The sequence below is a fragment of the Balearica regulorum genome, chromosome 26, assembly GCF_011004875.1.
Source record: "Balearica regulorum gibbericeps isolate bBalReg1 chromosome 26, bBalReg1.pri, whole genome shotgun sequence".
NCBI classification, from domain to species: Eukaryota; Metazoa; Chordata; class Aves; order Gruiformes; family Gruidae; genus Balearica; species Balearica regulorum.
This window is the reverse complement of record NC_046209.1, coordinates 6,143,389-6,161,612: the sequence shown is the minus strand read 5'-3', so window position 1 is coordinate 6,161,612 and position 18,224 is coordinate 6,143,389. Positions and strand designations below refer to the sequence as shown.

Sequence of the window (18,224 nt, the reverse complement as noted above, 5' to 3'; positions counted from 1 at the left end):
GCTTCAGAGCGGGGAGGTTCTTCTGCGCATGCGCGCAACCCGTCCGGGCCCTCAGGTCAACGCGCGTGCGGGCTGTGGTTCCTTTCCTTCCCTCCCCTTTTCTCTTCAGTGCGTCTCGGTTTTGCCACCATTTTGTGCTGCAACTGCGGCTTTTCGCCGTTGTTTTTATCCTGCTTTGCTCCGTGCGTGGGAGTAGAAACAACGGCCCCATGGCGGAGAGTCAGTCAGCGGCCGGGCAGGGAGAATCAGCGTCCCTGAGTGGGTCTGGAGCCTCCTGTTCGGAGTCTGAAAACCGGCGGCGGCTGAGCGAGCTGCGCGTCATAGACTTGCGGGCTGAACTCAAGCGCCGCAATTTGGACAGCGGTGGCAACAAGAGCGTCCTCATGGAGCGACTCAGGAAGGTGAGCAGGGGCGGTGTAGCCGGCGCATGCGCGACCCCAGCCCGCCAGGCACTGCTGAGGAGAATGACGCCGAACGGCCCTGGAGCGGGGCTGCGGGGAGCAGGGGGTGGTGCGCCGGCCTCTGGGGCTGGTTCCGTGGAGCCCGCAAGTCCCAGTGCGAGCGTTCCGTGCGTGGCGAGCGTGGCCTCGTACTGGGCCGTCCCAGGCTCGCCCCTGAGACCGCCGGTCTCGTAGTAGCGGTGGGGTGTACGTGTGCGAGCCTGGCGCTTCCATCTACGCAACGACCTTCCGTCTGATTTCCTAGACCCGCACAGCACAGTGTGTCTGCCGTTGCAGTCGGCTCAAGTGCATCGCTGGGCTTTCCACCGTGCATTGATCTCCAAGATTTACAGTTTTATACGCTGTCTGCTGGGCTTTTTGCTGTGTACTGGTTTTTTTGGTTGGTTGGTTGGGTGGGTTTTTTTCTGGCTTTCTAGCTGGTAGCACGTACGCTCTATCCTCATCAGAACATTTGCCACGTTAGCGGCATGTGGACCATCTTCATTGAACTGATGTTTGCTGTCTCCTAGAGCCGAGGTTCTTATCTGTCACAACGCCTCGGGTATCTGTGTACTGTTGCAAATGCTGTAGGATTGACTTTCTTTTTTTTGTCTATAGGTTATGCAGCTGACTGCTTTGCAGAATATGTTGCTTTACACCAACATATTACTGTTACCTGTGTGCTTGTTGCTTTGATCTGGTTCTTGTTTTGGTATTTTTCTGCCTCTGGAGTCCAGCTCTTAAATTCAACAGAAATGCACAAATATAGGTTTTATGTTTGTCTTGATATCTATCTTTATCTTTTCCCCTTAATAGGCTATTGAGGAGGAAGGGGGGAATCCTGATGAAATTCCCGTGGTTTCAGAAAATATCATGAAGAAAACTCCAAAAAGAAGCAGCAAAGGTACAGGGCAGTTAGAGAGGATCTCCACCCTACCCCCCTTGGGTTTTCTAGCAACTTTTACTTCTGAAATGTAACCTTGCTGATCTTTTTTTCTGAAGTCTGCTTTTCCTTTTGGAAAAGTGTTTAGTTTAATTTTGGCACTGTTGCTGAATGTTTTGCAGTCCCAAAGCTATAGCTAATGTTACTTGCCTGAGCCAGATTTGGGTAGAACTGATTCTCTGGAAGAAATTAAACACAGTTGAATATTCTGTTCCTTGGTTCGGACCTTTAATGCCGAAGTTACTGGTACTCTTCCCCACATTCGTACTCGGGTTTCTAGGGATGTGTGGTATGGTATTAAACTTACCAGTCATTTATTCACAGAACTTCATGGAATTTAGTAAGACAGGAATTGGTTCACTCGAAGGATCTGTTGGTTTGTTTTCAGAGTTCCCTGAAATTTGTAGCAGGTATTGCTAAGTAATGCTGAAGCAGTGTCAGCATTTTTAAGATAGATAGTTGGTTTTTTAAGCTGACTGTACCTTTACTTTTGAGAAATATAAGAGAAGTTTTTTTTGAGGTAGAAATACAGAGTTTCTAGCAAATTCAAAGTAACATCTGTATTGTGTTATGCTTCATAGCTAATAGTAGTCTTGTTTTTCTTCCCAGAAGACTAGTTTTTAATCAATATCTGAAATTGGATATGTTTTAAAGCTTTCTCTATGCATTATTTTTCTAATGGTGAGACAGTCTTACATAATCCTTATTTTAAAAAAATAATCTATTTTTCTATAGTTAATTACCACACTTTGATTTTATTTTGTAATCAAATAATGTTGAAACTTACTTTTGAATTAGAGCAGAATAACTAATTTAGATGAAGGATTTTAATTAAATTAGTAATTTTGATTTACACAAAATGTAAATATGTGAGATGAAGCTCAAATGTTTTGCCTTACTAATTTGTTTGACTCAGATTTTTGTCCTTACATCCAATTTGGAGTGATGTTACATTTGCTTGCAAACTAAAATGTGAAATCTTAACTGGAAGGGGAACAAATGTCACAACTGTGGGTAAAAGCAGAGAGATCTTTGGTAACCATGTTCATTTTCAAGTCTCAGAAAATACCTAATGTACATTAGAGCACATTTAGCATTGGGATGGAAATAGGCGAGATGTTCCTCTTAGGTCTGAAACCCCTTTCCCTTTTTTATTGTAATGTGCTTGTAGTTTTTCAGGAAAATAACATTCATAAAAGACGAAGCAACTACTTAGCTCTAATTTTGAGGAGTTACTATCTGGTGCTGAAACTAGCGTACTGTTTTCAGTAGTGTCAGTTACTATATTATGTGTCCAGCTGGGGGACTGAGCACTGCAGTAATGCTTACCGGTAGAGTAGGTTTTTTTCATTGTTTTGTGTTGGGTTTTTTGTTTGGTTGCTTTTTTCTTTCCTCCTTCTAGTAAATGTCTGTAAAGAAATGAAAGGTTGAGATAATAAATTACTGCAGTCTCAGCTGAGCCAAATGTTCTGGGGAGCGCATAGCGGTGCTTCTTGAACTTGTGACAGACCTCAGACTGTAGCGTGGTTGTCAGTTACTGAACTGCGATGGTATATAAGCACTCAGTTGTGGAAAATAAGGAAAAAGCAGATAACTAAACTGAATGGAATACCAACTCTGATGAAGGAAGGATACGTACCGTTACCTTATTTCATTCTAACGATCATAATGTTGTTAGGACGTAGACCAGATGAAGAGGGAGTAGAAGATAATGGCCTGGAAGAGGATTCAGGAGATGGACAGGTATGTGAGGATGTGTTTGAAGCAAAATAATGATAGCATCGTTTTCAAGTTACAATGACTATTATATATACTTTTTTTCTTTTCACAGGAGGATATTGAAGCAAGTTTGGATAACTTGCAGGATATTGACATGATGGATATTAGTGTGTTAGATGAAGCTGAAATAGATAATGGCAATGTGGTAGATTGCGGAGAGGATTACAGTGCTGATAATATTCTTGACTCACTGTCTGATAGTAAAGAAAATGCTGATGCAGAAGTGAAAGAACTTCCAGATCAGCCTACAGAATATGCTGTAGGTAACTTGGAGGCATCCCCACAATTTTCAGAAATTAAAGAAGAATCAAGAGAAATACCAGTAGTGATGGTATGCATCTCTTATGTGTGTGGAATCAGATTCTTTTTTCTTTTTTCTTTTTTTTTGTTGTTTGTTTTTTAATTAAATAGCAAAACAGTAGCTAAAGTATATTTGAAACAATTTGGGGCTCTACCAGTTCTCATGATCATTGATTTTTCTTCTTTTACACATTTGTGGAAATAGTATTCTTGATTTTAAAATGCTTACATGTTGTTTGTACACATATGACTGTACAAATTAATAGTAATCCAGAAAGCATTTATTTTAATCATGGTTTGAACTCTCTGCTTCACCTTATGTTTACATTCCCATTTTCATATATTTCCTTTATTTAGGAGGACATGAGGCATACAAATGCTGTAGCCTTGTTTACTTCAGCTGAACAGCAATATTCTGGGAACTATAGTCTAGATTATTTTTCTGTTAAGACAGAACTGTAGTTACTGCAGTTACTCAGTTGTTGAAAGTATTTCTCTGTTGGCTTTCTGTGTTTGTCTGGCTGTTGCACTGCTTATATGACATTGTCCATCTGGGCTAGAAGATAATTTTCCCCCCCCCCAAGTCAAGTGTTTATCTCCTGAAATGTACAACAAAGCATTTGAAGAAGGTTATTTCTGCCCCATCTAATAGGGAAGCATAGGTCTTTGTTGTGTGTGCACATTGTGTCATCAGTCTGGATCACAAGATTCTAAAGTTGGGTGGTTTCCTCCCCCAGATCTGAAAGTTGCAGAAATAAGCTTCACCCCCTATCCCCAGCAAGTCAAATAGAAATACCCAGGAAGTATTTTTTTTTTTTTTCAGTGACTAAACTACTGGAGTCCAGGTCAGCTCCTGCAGTTGTCTTGTATCAGTAAACAGTTACTGAGTCCCATAGACTTTTTGGCTCTGTGTTGTTGCTAAATAAGAGAGAAAGAGTAAGAGGTTTGCTGTTGGGATCCCCATCCTTAAAAGGTTTTTGTGAGACATCCAACATATTTGAGAGGTAATGAGAAAGCTTATGCAGTTGGTGGGGATCAGGAAGAGGTGTGGGGGTCATTAGTCAGTTTTTTAGCCTTATTGGTTGTTTTGTATGCCAGATACATTTGTTTAATATCAGTAGTCAGTGAAAATAAAATGTTCAATTTCTCATTCAGGTTTCATTCGCTATCCCATTCTTTTATAGATAACACAATGTCCTTCATTTACTTTTTAAAGGTAGAGGTTGAAGATGTTGGAAACAGTTTAGATGCTTCTTCATCTGATTTAAACGTAATAAAGGTAAATGGTAACCAATTTTTCTTTACAAACAAAAAGGCATAATATATGCCGTATAAACTGTATGCTGAAACAGTATATGTACAGGTAGTACACAGTGGCTGCGTTCTTATTCTGCAAAGAATAGGAATTAATGTCTTTCTAATTTGATCATATGGACAAAGATAGATAGATAGATATATATCTCAGGTCATAGATATACGATATATATCATAGTGAGTTTGGGTGGTAGATTGCATTACTTTTGTCTGTTGTATAAACCAACTCGGTGCCCTACATTCTATTTAACTTCCATTAAAAGTGTATGCATCCCATGTTGACAAGAAAGTTGAAACTGATCTATACCTTAAATACTGGCTTTGTTTCCAGACCACTCGTGGTAGGTTAAGGACACTTGTAGCTCCAGGTGAAGCTGGTGTTTCTATAGATTGTGTTTTCAGAAAGGAGACTTTGTAAAGTCGAATCTAGAGAAGGCTAACATGAAGATAAGCTTTGTTCTGTGCTACTTACATTTGTTGATTTATTTACTCATGCGAATGTGTACCATGTGTTCAACAGGTGTCTGGATTTGAGAAATATTGTAGGTTTTGCATGTTTCATAAAATGTAAAGATGTTAAAAAGTAATGTTAAACCTTCTTGTGAGAAATTTGTTTAAAATTCAACATTTTCAAAGCTGAAATAGGCTGAATTATAGTAACTTTTCCCCTAAATTCTCTCCTATCTTGGGTGGGTGAGAGGTGTCATTCAGAATAACATTTTAACTTCTTATGAAATTGTGGTATTTCTCTTTATCTTTTTCCACTACAGGAATTTGAAGAGTTACCTTTGGAGCCAGGTACTGTGGGTTTTTTTTGTTTGTTTTGTGTTTTATTTTTTAATGAAGAAAAAAAAAAAGTCCTGGGTGTTGAAACATTTTCATTCTTCATTTAATTCTTTTTGTGTCCCTGGTTGGTTGGTTGTTTTTTGTTTGTTTGTTTGTTTTTAAATGCATTACTGTAGTGTACATATTTATGGTGGACAATCCAGGTCATGCAGGGTCATAGAGATTGGAAACCCAGTCATATCACCAGATCTGTGAATAACCGCTTTTTGAAAACATGTATTTAATGTGATGTAATGGTTCCATAGAACTGTTACCTACAGTGGAGTTAAGGAATGAGCCTTAAAGATGTAAAGGTTCTGAAAACAGATCTTGTGATATCACACTGTACTGTAGTTCTATGAATATAAATACAGGAGCATAGGTAATACAGAGCTTTGGTACAGAACACAAAGAGTGACTGGACTTCAGAAGATGGAAAACACTGTCATCACAGGAATTTTCTACAGAACCTATTCACTTTCTGGACTGCAGACGCACTTGTGCACCATCAGAAGATACTCAGCAATCATGTTGGACTGTCTGCTAAAAGAATTTCACAGAAATTTGAAAATTGAACCCTCAGTGCCTTGATACGTTCAGTTAAGCATCTCGGACTCTGGAAGCTAACTAGAGAAGAAACAGAGCTGAATGATTTCATGAAGAATATCAAGGATCAGCCAGAAGGTTTTTGTTAAATCTGTGGGGGCATTTTTCTTCCCTGTTTACATTTTAGGGCTGATTCGGTAGTTTGTCAGACAGCAGTTAGCGTAGTACTTTTAACACTGTGTACACTAGGGTTTTCCAATCTCTGTGTAGCTTAGAAGTTCTCTTGGTGTTAGTGTGGCAGCCATGCCAGTTCCACATTTGTGATTGCTGTATTTCCCTGGTGATTAAATCTTGTGCCATTCTATTCCTGTTAAATCCGTAGAAAATGAGAAAATACTCGACATTTTGGGGGAAACTTGTAAATCTGAACTACTTAACGAAGAAACTTCCGAAGCGGAGCGGCCGCATGCACAGGAAGCAAGTAACGTGGTGCCAGGCAAGAGGCTAGCGGAGGAAGAGGACGCTCTTGCTGCCGCTCAGTTGGAGGAAGATGCTTTAGATTTGGACAGCAAATCGGCACAAGCTATGGCAAGGAAGGAAGCAAAGCGTTTAGTGGTAGCGAAAGGGGAGACAAGTGAACAGACAATAGAGGAAGAGAAACCGGACTCTGAATCTTTAGTGGTAGAGACCCTAAGCGATCAGAGTAGCAAACGCTCCCAAGGTGTGGAAGCCTCTAGTGGGGAAACAGCGGAAAAAGGCGCAGGTCCCGAAGCCAAAGATAGCAAAGAAGATGCCAAGAAAACAGAAGACAAAGCTAATTCTGAGGAATCCCCTGCTACTAAAGAGTCCTCAGCCAGTGAGGGCGGTGATCAGAAAAAGAGGTTTGTTTTTTCTCCGTTATAGACCAGATGCTATCTTTTTTTCATTGGTCGTTAAGTGATGCGAATAAGGTGTTTCCTTCAATTGGCCACCGAGACTGATGAAATTGTAGCCTATTCCTAAAGAGTCTGTTTTATTTCTCCGTGTGCAGATATGATGTATTTTTTAATTTTTTTTAAACACAGAGGGTTTGATTTCTTTCCTTCCTCAACCTTCAAAGGTTGTTTTCTTAAATTACTGTTATTTCTGTCATCTGGAAAACAGAATTGTCTGTTTAAGGATATGAATCCCATATTTCCTGTCACTCTTCTATAAATTTACAAAGATAGTGTTCATTTCAGAACTAATTTACTGGTAGGTATCCAATTTTAGTGCACAATCTAGAATTAACATTCTTTTTGCATATGAGTGGTTGAATAACGTGGTGTTTTGTCTTTAGCCCTGTTGAGGAGGACAGAGATACAAAGATAAAAGATGAGAAAGGTATGTTGGTTTTTTGTGTGGTTGGTTTTTTTGGTTTGTTTTTTTTTTAATGTACAAATGACTTGTAAAAAAATGTTACGGGGTCAAATCTAATCATAACTTCTGAGTCAATTGTAGTACGTCAACATTAAAAGGAGCAATGGGAGTAATAGTTCTGCTTGCTTTTTTGACTTGCCTTTCTTGCATTGCTTAGTTTTTTGTGTCTTGTTAATTCCCTAAGCATGTGTATATCTTCACTGTAATAGTTATACTGGAGTCCTCCTAGCTTTGACAGTGGTGATAGTTACCGGTAACACCAGGATTTGTCTGAAAAATCTCAACAGATGCCTAGATCTATAGGTTTATACTCTGGCAATTCTGGTGAGGACTGTTAATTCAGTGAACCTTAAATGCAGTTGTAACACAGGCCTTCAAGGCATGAATTGTAAACTTCAGTTCGTGTAACTTCTGTAACCTTATTAACTGACTTTTTTTTTAAAAAATCAGTTTCTTGTGAATTAGCATTAATACTTTGTAATTCTCATAAAAGCGATTGAAGTGTGGGAAGACTGTGTAGATGAAAACTCATTAAGACTATTGAAATGCACATCAAGTATGGAGTTCAGAAGTTCATTTTTTCAGGCTGCAGTGTGTCTATTGATTTTAAGAGTGATTGGAGGAGGTAGAAGTAAAATTTCATTTGAAGAGGTTTATGAAGGAAAAAAGTGGGGTTTGTAGGGTGCTTACTTTTTTACTGTTGCTTTCTTGTGCTGCATGGTCTTTTATGTTTGGCTTTTTTGTATCTAGGCCGTGCAGGTAGTGGTTCTGGCAGAAATTTGTGGGTTAGTGGACTTTCATCCTCTACTAGAGCTACAGACTTGAAGAATCTTTTCAGCAAGTATGGAAAGGTAGGTAGTGGATATGTAACCTTAACAAACCATTTTATCAATTTAAAAGGATGACCTTAAATTTAGCTCTTATTTTTTCTAATGAATAACTGGGTAGGCTAAGCACTTAACATTCTTGTGGTCTTTTGAAACTCTGTATCCTACAGTAGCATACTTCATAAGGAAGGTTGTCTGAAATAGGGGGTTGGGGGGCAGGCAGAAATCCAGGTTTCAGAGAACCTCTGTGCAGGTAGCTGTAAAAATGAGGCAATTCTTCACAGGAGAACTGGTCAGTAGTCATCTAGTGCGCTATAGTCTACTTAGAGCTTCAGTGCCAGCTAGGCAATGAGAGCAGAAGTTGTGGAAGGGAACTCCTCTGTGACCATCTCCCATTCCTCCTAATATATTTCTGAATGTAATATTAAATGTTTATGTCACTGTGTGCCTCTGCACTGTCAGAGATTGTCATCTGTGGATAGAAACTAGCAGAGGTGTTCTGTAAGAAAAGACAAAGTAGTGGTAGGGTTTGGTATTTTGTTTTGGTTTTCTGGTTGTTTGGGGGTTTTGTGCCTTTTTTTTTTTTTTTTTTTTTTTTTTTAATTTTTATTGTTACAGCCCCACTCTCCCCCACATACATAGGTCTTCCCTAAGCTATTGACTTACTCAGCAACTTGAAGATTAATTTTCTGAGCTGGTTATTAGGGCAGTCTCTTTTTCAGCAGAGCTGTATCCACAATCTGTTCCACAATGAGATTTATCTGTTTCATAGAATTTTGTGTTTGTTTTATACTTTTTTCAGAATACATGTGGAATAATCTTAAATTTGAACCTTTTCGGCTGTGTTTGTGTTGCTGTTTGCTTGGGTGTAAACGCTGTTCACGTCATATTCTGTGAAGTAGTCTTTAGCGAGGCACTTCTAGAACACATCTGGTCCAACAGTGTAGACATCAAGTTAAAAGGATAACCTTTCCTTTGCTGCCTGTCAAACGAACCTAGCAATGTTGTCTTCTGAGAATGCCAATGGAATGTTGCAAGCCGAGCGTATTTCCTCCCTGTTAAAAGTGGATAGGTGCTACACTGTGTGGTACCGCTGTACTGCTCGGTACTGGTAGACAGAGCTGCTGAAATAGCGATTAAGTTAAAATTTATTTGGTGACAGATCTGCAAACAAAGAATAATTTTTTTCCCAAAGGTGGTCGGTGCAAAGGTAGTGACAAATGCTCGCAGTCCTGGTGCTCGCTGTTACGGCTTTGTTACGATGTCAACGTCTGAAGAAGCCACTAAGTGTATTAATCATCTCCACAGAACAGAGCTGCATGGAAAAATGATTTCTGTGGAAAAGGTAAGTGAAGTGACATTTCCATGGCAGTGAAATGAAAATAAAAGTGTGCAAGTTTAATGCCTGTCTCTTATTATAAAAATATTTCTGGCTAAAATTCTAGGCAAAAAATGAACCAGCTGGGAAAAAGCCTTCAGACAAAAAGGAAGGTGAAACAAGGAAGGAAAAAGACAGACACCATTCTGCAGAGTCCAAATCTGAGAAGTAAAGTGTTTTTTGGTATTTTTCTGTGTTTAAAGACCACTCATTTGAAACACAGCTACATGACCGAAATGAGCATTAACTGTAATAAATTTCAATTTGCTGCTTCATATTGCATCTGAAATAGGAGTAATACTTGAAAAATTGAAATTGATGTTCTACAGCAGTAAGTGCATCTTAATTGGCCCTCTGTTCAGAAATAGGGAGCTCTTCAGTGTTTAGTATCAAAACTTGTCAGTTATATCAGGAGATGCCCAATCAACTAATTTCTAGATAAACCATTATTTTTATCAGAAGCGTTCGTCCTCTGATCTGACTCTCTTTTGGTCTGCTCTTTTAACTGATGTATTTCCAGGATTTAGTCTGTCTCTTTGATAGATTGTTCGCATGGTTAGCAAGTGATACTTGAATATTGTTTTTTCAAGTGGTCTGTTGCTTTTGAAAGAGGCATTGTGCTTTACTACTTTTTGTTGTTTCATAAAATTTTAAAAGATTTGGCAAAGGAGATGCTTTGGCAGGCTGGCCTGCTTGCATCAAGTGTTTAAGGTATTTGTTTGCAAAAGCTCTTCTGGTGGAGCTTGACCTTTACCTGGGTGGGCCCTCTTCCCCTAATGCTAGGCATCAACTTTACTTATAGGCAGAACAGAAGACTTTACTTCTATAGCTTAGTATCCGTCACCACTCTTAATAGTGTGTACAGATAATGCATTGACTTCAGCACGGCAGCATGGAAGGTATTGGGAGTGGGTTTTTCGAGGGGGGGGGGGCGTGGTGTGTCAAGTGTTTTGGGGTTGTTGGTGGGGTTTTTTTCCACATATTTGGCTTGATCACAGTGGTTATATAGCACTTTTTGTTAAGTTCTCTATTAAAGCATAGTTTACCTATAGGTCTGTTGGTATTAAGAAGGAGGAGAAGACTGACAAAAAAGATGATGCTAAGAAATCGGAGAAAGATGGAAAAGACGAAAAAGAAGGAAAAGAGAAAGACGAACAAAAGGCTGGATCCTCTGACAGATCTAGGGCAAGCAAATCAGGTAATTCTAACTGCCTTTCAGAAATGTTTTCAAGGATACTTGTTTCAAAGACATTAAAAAAAAATGATGCAAAGAATATAAGCGACTGCAACAGCTTCTAATTTGCATCCAAAAAATTTCCCTTTATCAGCTAAGTAGGAAATGGAAGAACAAGTGTAAACATTCAGAATCGTGGCTAATTAGAAGACTTCAGCTTCTGCAAACCTCAGTGTTCTTAATAGATGCGATTGATAATTCAGTAAAAAGACCGTGATGTGTACTTAGTAATACTGGCGTTTTCCTGGTGAACAAAAAACCAACACCAGAAAATACCTTGAAAACCTTTTTTCTGACTTAGAATGCTAGTAACTTAGAAACAAAGTTTTCATAATTACTGAACTTTTAAGTACTCAAAATGGTAAACTGAATTTTGTGGAACTGTCACTGAGTTTAGACCTGACACAGTGTGCGGTTCTATGTGCTTTTTTTGGGTGTGGATGGGGTTCGTTTCTTTGGTTTTTTGTTTTTTAACTGTGGCAGGGATGTATTTTGCAGACAGAAGAATGAAATTAAATTTGCTTTCTTTCAATTGTCACCCCTGCCAGAAAACACTACTGTAATTTAGTGATAGCTTTACTGCCCCCATCCCCAACTTGTCCAAATTTTGGTAAGCTATTTAAATCATAAATGTATTCTTCCATAAGTTATTTAAAGCCTCAGTAAAATACCTTTTTCTGCTTAGTATATCGACAGTTTTAAATCTCACAAGAATTTTTTAATGTCTTGCATGTTACTTACTCTTGGATGTATTTTGTTTTCTAGCCAGTCGAGGAACTGAAAGGACAGTGGTAATGGATAAATCTAAAGGAGAACCAGTTATTAGTGTGAAAACATCTACATCAAAAGAGAGGGTAAGAACAACTTTGAGAAGCTTTTATGCAAAAATAGGTGTTGAATAGCTTTATGTGCATATAGTTGAAGGTTTTGTGTTGGGGATTTTTTTTTTTTTTTTGCCTTGCACACTGGGAACAGTTATCCTTTTATCACTTTTTAGAAAGCATTACGGTGTTAATGGTGCTGCAAAGGTAAATGCTTATGCTTCACCTTGTTTATAGTTTTTGTCGCTGCTGTCCTAGTTGAAGAAGTAGAGTTGCAATATGAAAATGGTAAGATAACATGTTTCCCAGAGCGTGGAGTATGGTGACCGATGACCTTTAAAGCAGTGTATCATTTGCCACCAGTGCAAGTCAGATCATGTGCCCCTTGCATTTATATATTTTTAAACTCTTTAGAAGTTCTAGTCAAATTCGGATTAGTTTTCCCTGATCTACTTTTCCGTGGAATTCCAACACTATTTACCTCTGGGAAGGTATGATAGTCTGTTTTGTTCAGGTTGGCAGAAGGTTGGCCTTTTGCCTAGGAATTTTAGCTAAAAATGCACTGTGTTCAGCTAATGTATTGTTTTGATTTAACTCAGAGTACAAAAAGCCAGGATCGCAAATCCGAGAGCAAAGAAAAGCAAGATATTTTATCATTCGATAAAATCAAAGAACAGCGAGAACGTGAACGTCAGAGACAGAGGGAGCGAGAAATCAGGGAAACGGAAAGGCGCCGGTGAGTTTTTCCAGTTTCACACTAAACTTTGAACGGCATTTGGTTTTACTTCCCTTAACTCTTACTTGAATAGGCTGCAAAGTAGCATTATGCTGGCCCTCCAACATTACTGTCTCTGATTTCATACTAATCTATTGATAGCACAGACATAATGCCAAATTATGAAGGTTTTTACTACTGAAATAGATCTTCTCTAAGCCTATGCTTTTCGGGAGACTTACTGAATAGTAACTTTTATAGGTCCTTTCAGGTCTCGTGTTCCACTCTGTCAGATTTGAATTTCCATACTTGACTTTTCCCTGGAAGTTTTTAAATACTTGTGTGTGTTAAGACTTCTGTCTTAGGACATGCTGTGCTGTATGAAAGTTTTTTCAGAGCTGACTTAGAGTAGATACAGTGTTATATATGCAGAATGCTTACCCTTGCTTCTTTCTTCTGCGTGGACTTTTTTCTCCTTTTTCTTCTTTCTTTTTTTTCTTAAACTCAGCAGCTGCAATTTAGTTGAGAAGAGATAGTTCACGTTTAAGCAGGTAGTGGGAAGAACATAGAAGATTCGGGGGGAGGGGCAGAAAGCAAATAAGAAACCTTACCCAAAACAAAGCAGCAATAAAGCTTAGACTTCAGTTTCTCAATTGAAAACAAAATACCTTTTTCAATTAGAGAGAGAGAGAGACGAGAACGAGAACAACGCCTTCAAGCTATTCATGAGCGGGATGAAAGACAGAGGCTCCAGAGAGAGCGAGAACGACTTGAATTTCAACGGCAGCGTCTTGACAGAGAGCGCTTGGAGAGGGAGAGATTGGAGAGAGAAAGAATGCACATAGAGCAGGAAAGGAGACGAGAACAGGAACGAATCCAGCGAGAAAGGGAAGAGCTGCGACGTCAGCAGGAACAACTACGCTATGAACAAGAACGGCGATCTGCCATGAGAAGGCCTTATGATCCTGATGGCAGGTAACGATAACCACAATGAGATTCCAAACTCTTCGGCCACATCCAGATAGAGCATTCTAAAGCCTATGTAAATTGTGACTACTCTTGCTAAAGCAGTTGTGGGAGCTCGCAACTGAAAGACTATTTACATGTTGCTTTTAACACTTTAATATTGCTCTTAAGAAAGAGACAATGTCATACTTGTATACCTGTAAGCACAATTTTATTACAGCAGGTTAAAATTCTTATTTCCCCAAAGAGGAGTGACTGAGAATAGAAACTGTGTGTATCAACTCTAAAGCAGGATTGCTAGCGGGAACAGATACTCGTTCTTTTCTCATGTCAGCGCATGCCGAGATTAAGCTTTCTGCATAGTGTCGATACACCTAGCTTCCTCTGAAGTTGAAATGCGATGTCTGCTTAACACACAAGGGTTTTTAATTATAAATCAAAAATAATTGTTTGGATAATTGATTGAATGAAGTTTGATATCAAGAGATCAGGAAAGGAAGATTGTTTTGAGATTATTACTAATTGTGATCTTTATTTGCAGGCGTGATGACCCATACTGGCCAGAGGCGAAGCGAATGGCAATGGATGATAGGTATCATTCTGAATTTAGTCGTCAAGACCGCTTCCACGACTTTGACCACAGGGATCGTGGCCGATACCAAGATCATTGTTTGGACAGGTTGGCAAGGCGGTGTCTCTTCTTCCTATACCTTTATGGAAAATAGGTGTCTCTTTGTGGCATGCTAATGACTTGAAGGATACCAAAAGAGAAGAGCGAAACAAATGACCCATGTGCATTTCTCTTGTCTAAATTTATGCGTGCTCGCAATCCTGTGTTTCCATCCTTTATGGACATAGCAGAAAGAGACTGCATGAAGATTATAAGCCAAGTTCTAATGTAGTCTGCTGTGATGCCTAGGGAGATCCTACAGCTTCTCTCGAGATGTATGGAAATCTGGTTTATGAATCCCTGTTCATTACCCTAAGATTTAGCCATTTCACATTGCTTTAAAACTTTCCCTACTTTCATCTTTGCAACCTAGCTAATGCAGATTTTTAGTTCCACAGAATGCAAAAATACTTTGTACGTAGTGCTATTGAGACTTCTGTTTTGCTCTCAAAGGATCTTTGGCAAAAACCATACCACTTTGCTTTTGTTTGTAACTAATTTCTGATAATGGTAGGTTCACTCAGTATTTTCCCTTCGTGCCATCGAGTACCTGACCATGCCTCATGATGCCTCGCTTACCCACATTACAGTAATAGGTGTTACTTTGATCTCTTTCTGTGCTGTGAAACAAGAACTGAATTGAAATCTTACCGCCAAACAAAGGTTTGCATTCTCAGATTTAAAGCCTAATGAATATAGAAATTTCATGTGCTATTTCATACAGACATTGGAATTATGATTACTGTATCAATTCAACTGAAACTTCTCTTTTTTTTGTTCCAGAAGAGACGGTTCAAGAGGAATACCAGATCGAGATGGGCAGGTGGGTTATACCCAAATAACTGCTTCAGTTAAAAAGCCAAACGAACAGGCACCAAAGCAGAAAGAACACAGTGTGCATGCTGCCTAGTTCTTAACTACAACTGCCACTGGGTTTAAACTGAGCAAACGTTCAAGCAGCAACTGATTTTGCTTGCTGTCTTGCAGAATGCAAGTTATTAAGTTATCCGCTTGCTAGTGCGGTACCCACAGATCAGGGTTGGGGGTAAACCTCTGAGCGATGGGAGCTATGGTATAGCATCTTTTCAGGCTGGTATGTGGCAATAAAAGTTTTCTGGTTAACCATCTTAGGTGTCTGTAGTGCATTAAGAGATAGTTACTGTAGTGTCTTATCCTTAGCTGGCAAGGGATCCCTTCTCTGACATTTACGTAAATGGTTTGTAGAAAATAACTGGTGTCATAATGGAACAAGGCAGATGACTGTAAAAGAACAGATGCGAAAACCAATACCACAGTGGTACACAAAACCTTTCATTTGTGAAGAGAGATAAGTAGTAGGCAGGTATTCTATGTAAAAATTAAAAAGCTGAAGCCAGAACGTAAGCCATAAAACCACCCTACCAAACAAAAAAAAACACCCTACCAAAAAAAAAAAGCTGCCTCCAACCAACGAGCAGAGTGGAATCTGTGCTGTGAAACAAAATAAATGCCTAGAGCGAACCACGCATAGTAGCAACAATGGAATCAGTAAAAAATGAGACAGCTACTGTTTTATTTTCTGACAGCTTATAGAAAGGCAACCTCTGAGGACCTGAACTTTTGCAATCCTAAAAGAAAAGCAGTGTCGATTCTTAGCATAACTCTGTACCGTTTGCCTTCCAGCATTACCCAGATGAACGCCACGGAGGGCCTGATCGTCACTCCCGGGATAGTTGGGGTGGCTATGGGTCTGACAGAAGAATGAGTGAAGGGAGAGGGATACCTCCACAAACCCGGTTAGTGCATAAGAAATAAGGGAAGTGATTTGTTGGTTCTTAAAATTTTAATGCTCGGTGAACCTTTGAAGGTTGACAGCGGAAGCAGTTTGACAAGTGTGAATCCTCTCTCCAGATAGTTTCTTCGAGCATTTGGAGAAGCAAGGAATTCACACATGTAGCTCCTCTGTGCATCGAGAGAATTGGAGCGTTGTAGTGAGTAAAGAAGTGCTGCTCAGTTAGCTCCACTCATAACTGTGCTTCTCTTGTAAATAACTTTTCTTTTCTACAGACAGGATTCAGTCCTGTACCGGATGCTCCAGTAACTCCTACAAAAGTCTAATTTGTGGCTAGTGGTCAGGTTCTAAGGAAATAGAGTCAGAATCTCTGCATTGGTGGGGGTGGGGGACTGAGACTCATCTGGAATCGTAGCAGTTTCTCTTTAAACCAGGTAGTCAAGCTAGGCATATTCCAGATGCATAATGTTCAGTTCTACATAAATATGCCAGACAGGAATGGCAGTCAATGAATTTTTCCATGTTTAAGTATTTTAGTACATTGCAATACTAATTATGGCTCTGTAGATCAGGAAAAGACAAGCTTTGTTGTGTGAAGGACGCTGTTCAGGAAGCTTCTCGTGGTTTCTCTTTGACCAGTTTTTATTGCAATGATTGGGTGGCTATAGGTACAGCTTGATTAACAATTTAATACACTTTTGTAGGGGTACGGTGTTTGGCTTTACCCTATGCTGCTAAATGGATAAGGGACACACCTAGAAGATGTTCTTTTATTTTTTTAAGAGATGGACGTGACTGGGGAGATCATGGTCGAAAGTTAGAGGGGCATCAAGATCGTTCATGGCAGGGAAATGTGGATGGAGGAATGATGGGACGGGATCATGAGAGATGGCAAGGTACACTTGCTGCTTACCAGTGTGATCGTGGTTTTTTCTATGAATTACTGCTGCTGAACTTCTAGCGGTAGTTAAAATTCCTATGGAGCTTTAACAGCATTACCAAGAAAGCAAATAAAATTCTGGGAACAAGGTGGCATTTTTATTAGGAAAACACAAAAGTCTTTTTTTTTTTCTTCCTTTTTTCTTTTTTTTTTCCTTTTTTTTCCTCTCTCTTTTTTTTTTTTTTTTTTTTTTTTTAAATTAGGTGGTGATAGAAGCATGCCTGGTCACTCAGGACCAGGCCATGTGATGAATCGAGGAGGGATGTCGGGGTAAGAAGCTTTGTCAGAGTGCTTATAATGTTTTTATAATAGTTGACTGATCTGTATAAAAGAACAAATTCCCATGTCAATTGTGAAAAATAATACTGTCAGCTTCTACTTAACTATGGATTGGCAAGTAGAAAAAAACCTAAGCAAACATCTTTTCTCAGAGTCACAGTAGCATTAACTTTTCCGGGCAAATTTCAATTTCTCTGGTCTTGTTTTTAGGCGCGGAGGCTTTACGCAAGTTGGAAACCAGAGCCAGGTGATGCAGAGTAGCGGAATACAAGGAGTGTTTGCAGGTCAGGAGCGGACAAACAGACCGACTGAACCCCGTTTTACCCGCCGCTACTGAAAGCACTATATATATACATATATATATATTTTTTTTTAATGCCAGATGACAATGGTGGTGAATTTTATTAACCAAGGTCACCTTGAATTTGTGATTACAAAAAGCAAGACTGCTGCTGCATTGTAGCCAAATATTATGTCAACTTGTTGGTTTGGTTTCTTTTTTTTGTAATAAACGTGTTCTTGGTCAAACATCACTTAAAGTTTCTGTTGGTGAAACATTCCATTTTTCAAAAATAATAAAATCAGTTTATGGCTTACTAATGTCTTGTTTCTAGAGTCTTTGGCAATATGCCTCTCATGAGGGGCTTAAAAGGCAGTAAGGGAAAGCTTAAAAGGCTTTCAATACTGTGAGGTTCTAAGGGATGCAACGAATCTGTGATAGTGTGGATCTGTATGTCCATATCTGCATTTGAGAGAGAGGAGGGCTCGATGTCTTTTCGCATCTATTTCTCCACCAGTTGTCACACCATAAGTGAGTACAAGTAGAAAGTACCGCCATTCGAAGCCAAAAATAGCTGAATCCCCAAGCTGTTGGTCCAATGTCTTACATGATAGTTAGGTTCCCATTTAACCACATAGGTGTCCTACGTTCATATAAAAGTGAAACTCGGTCTAGATGCCTGTCCATTTTCTAGCTCTGCTGCTCTGCATCGCGCTCTCACGTCCTGGTCCTTCTTTCTCTATGCTGAACAGCCACCATACCTTTGTCTGTCTATTCCTCTTTCCCCTGCAAGACCCA

The 18,224-nt window shown here is 39.4% G+C and overlaps 1 protein-coding gene across 6 annotated transcripts; it reads left to right on the top strand.

Annotated features, from left to right (window-relative positions):
* The first annotated feature begins 1 nt into the window (after position 1).
* SAFB (scaffold attachment factor B) lies at positions 2-17,679 on the top strand. Of its 6 annotated transcripts, XM_075736243.1 has the most exons (21): positions 3-401; positions 1,257-1,344; positions 3,062-3,126; positions 3,215-3,493; positions 4,679-4,741; positions 5,547-5,574; positions 6,530-7,028; positions 7,466-7,509; positions 8,296-8,396; positions 9,568-9,717; positions 9,818-9,918; positions 10,803-10,948; positions 11,750-11,838; positions 12,405-12,541; positions 13,202-13,495; positions 14,028-14,165; positions 14,940-14,979; positions 15,819-15,931; positions 16,711-16,823; positions 17,071-17,137; positions 17,357-17,679. In XM_075736243.1, the coding sequence occupies exons 1-21, from the start codon at positions 210-212 to the stop codon at positions 17,481-17,483; spliced, it is 2,874 nt and encodes a 957-aa protein (XP_075592358.1). In that variant the 5' UTR covers positions 3-209; the 3' UTR covers positions 17,484-17,679. The 6 variants fall into 6 exon arrangements, 5 of the variants coding, with proteins under 5 accessions (XP_075592354.1, XP_075592355.1, XP_075592357.1 ...); XR_012832539.1 differs by lacking the exon at positions 16,711-16,823 and having other exon boundaries at positions 2-401; positions 17,357-17,429; XM_075736239.1 differs by lacking the exon at positions 17,071-17,137 and having other exon boundaries at positions 2-401.
* The last annotated feature ends 545 nt before the right edge of the window (positions 17,680-18,224 follow it).

Coding starts and splice junctions, on each gene's coding strand:
- SAFB (XM_075736243.1), top strand. CDS start 210: ATGGCGGAGAGTCAGTCAGCGGCCGGGCAGGGAGAATCAGCGTCCCTG. Junction 5,575..6,529: donor AGAGTTACCTTTGGAGCCAG/GTACTGTGGGTT, acceptor TTAAATCCGTAG/AAAATGAGAAAATACTCGAC. Junction 10,949..11,749: donor ATCTAGGGCAAGCAAATCAG/GTAATTCTAACT, acceptor TTTGTTTTCTAG/CCAGTCGAGGAACTGAAAGG.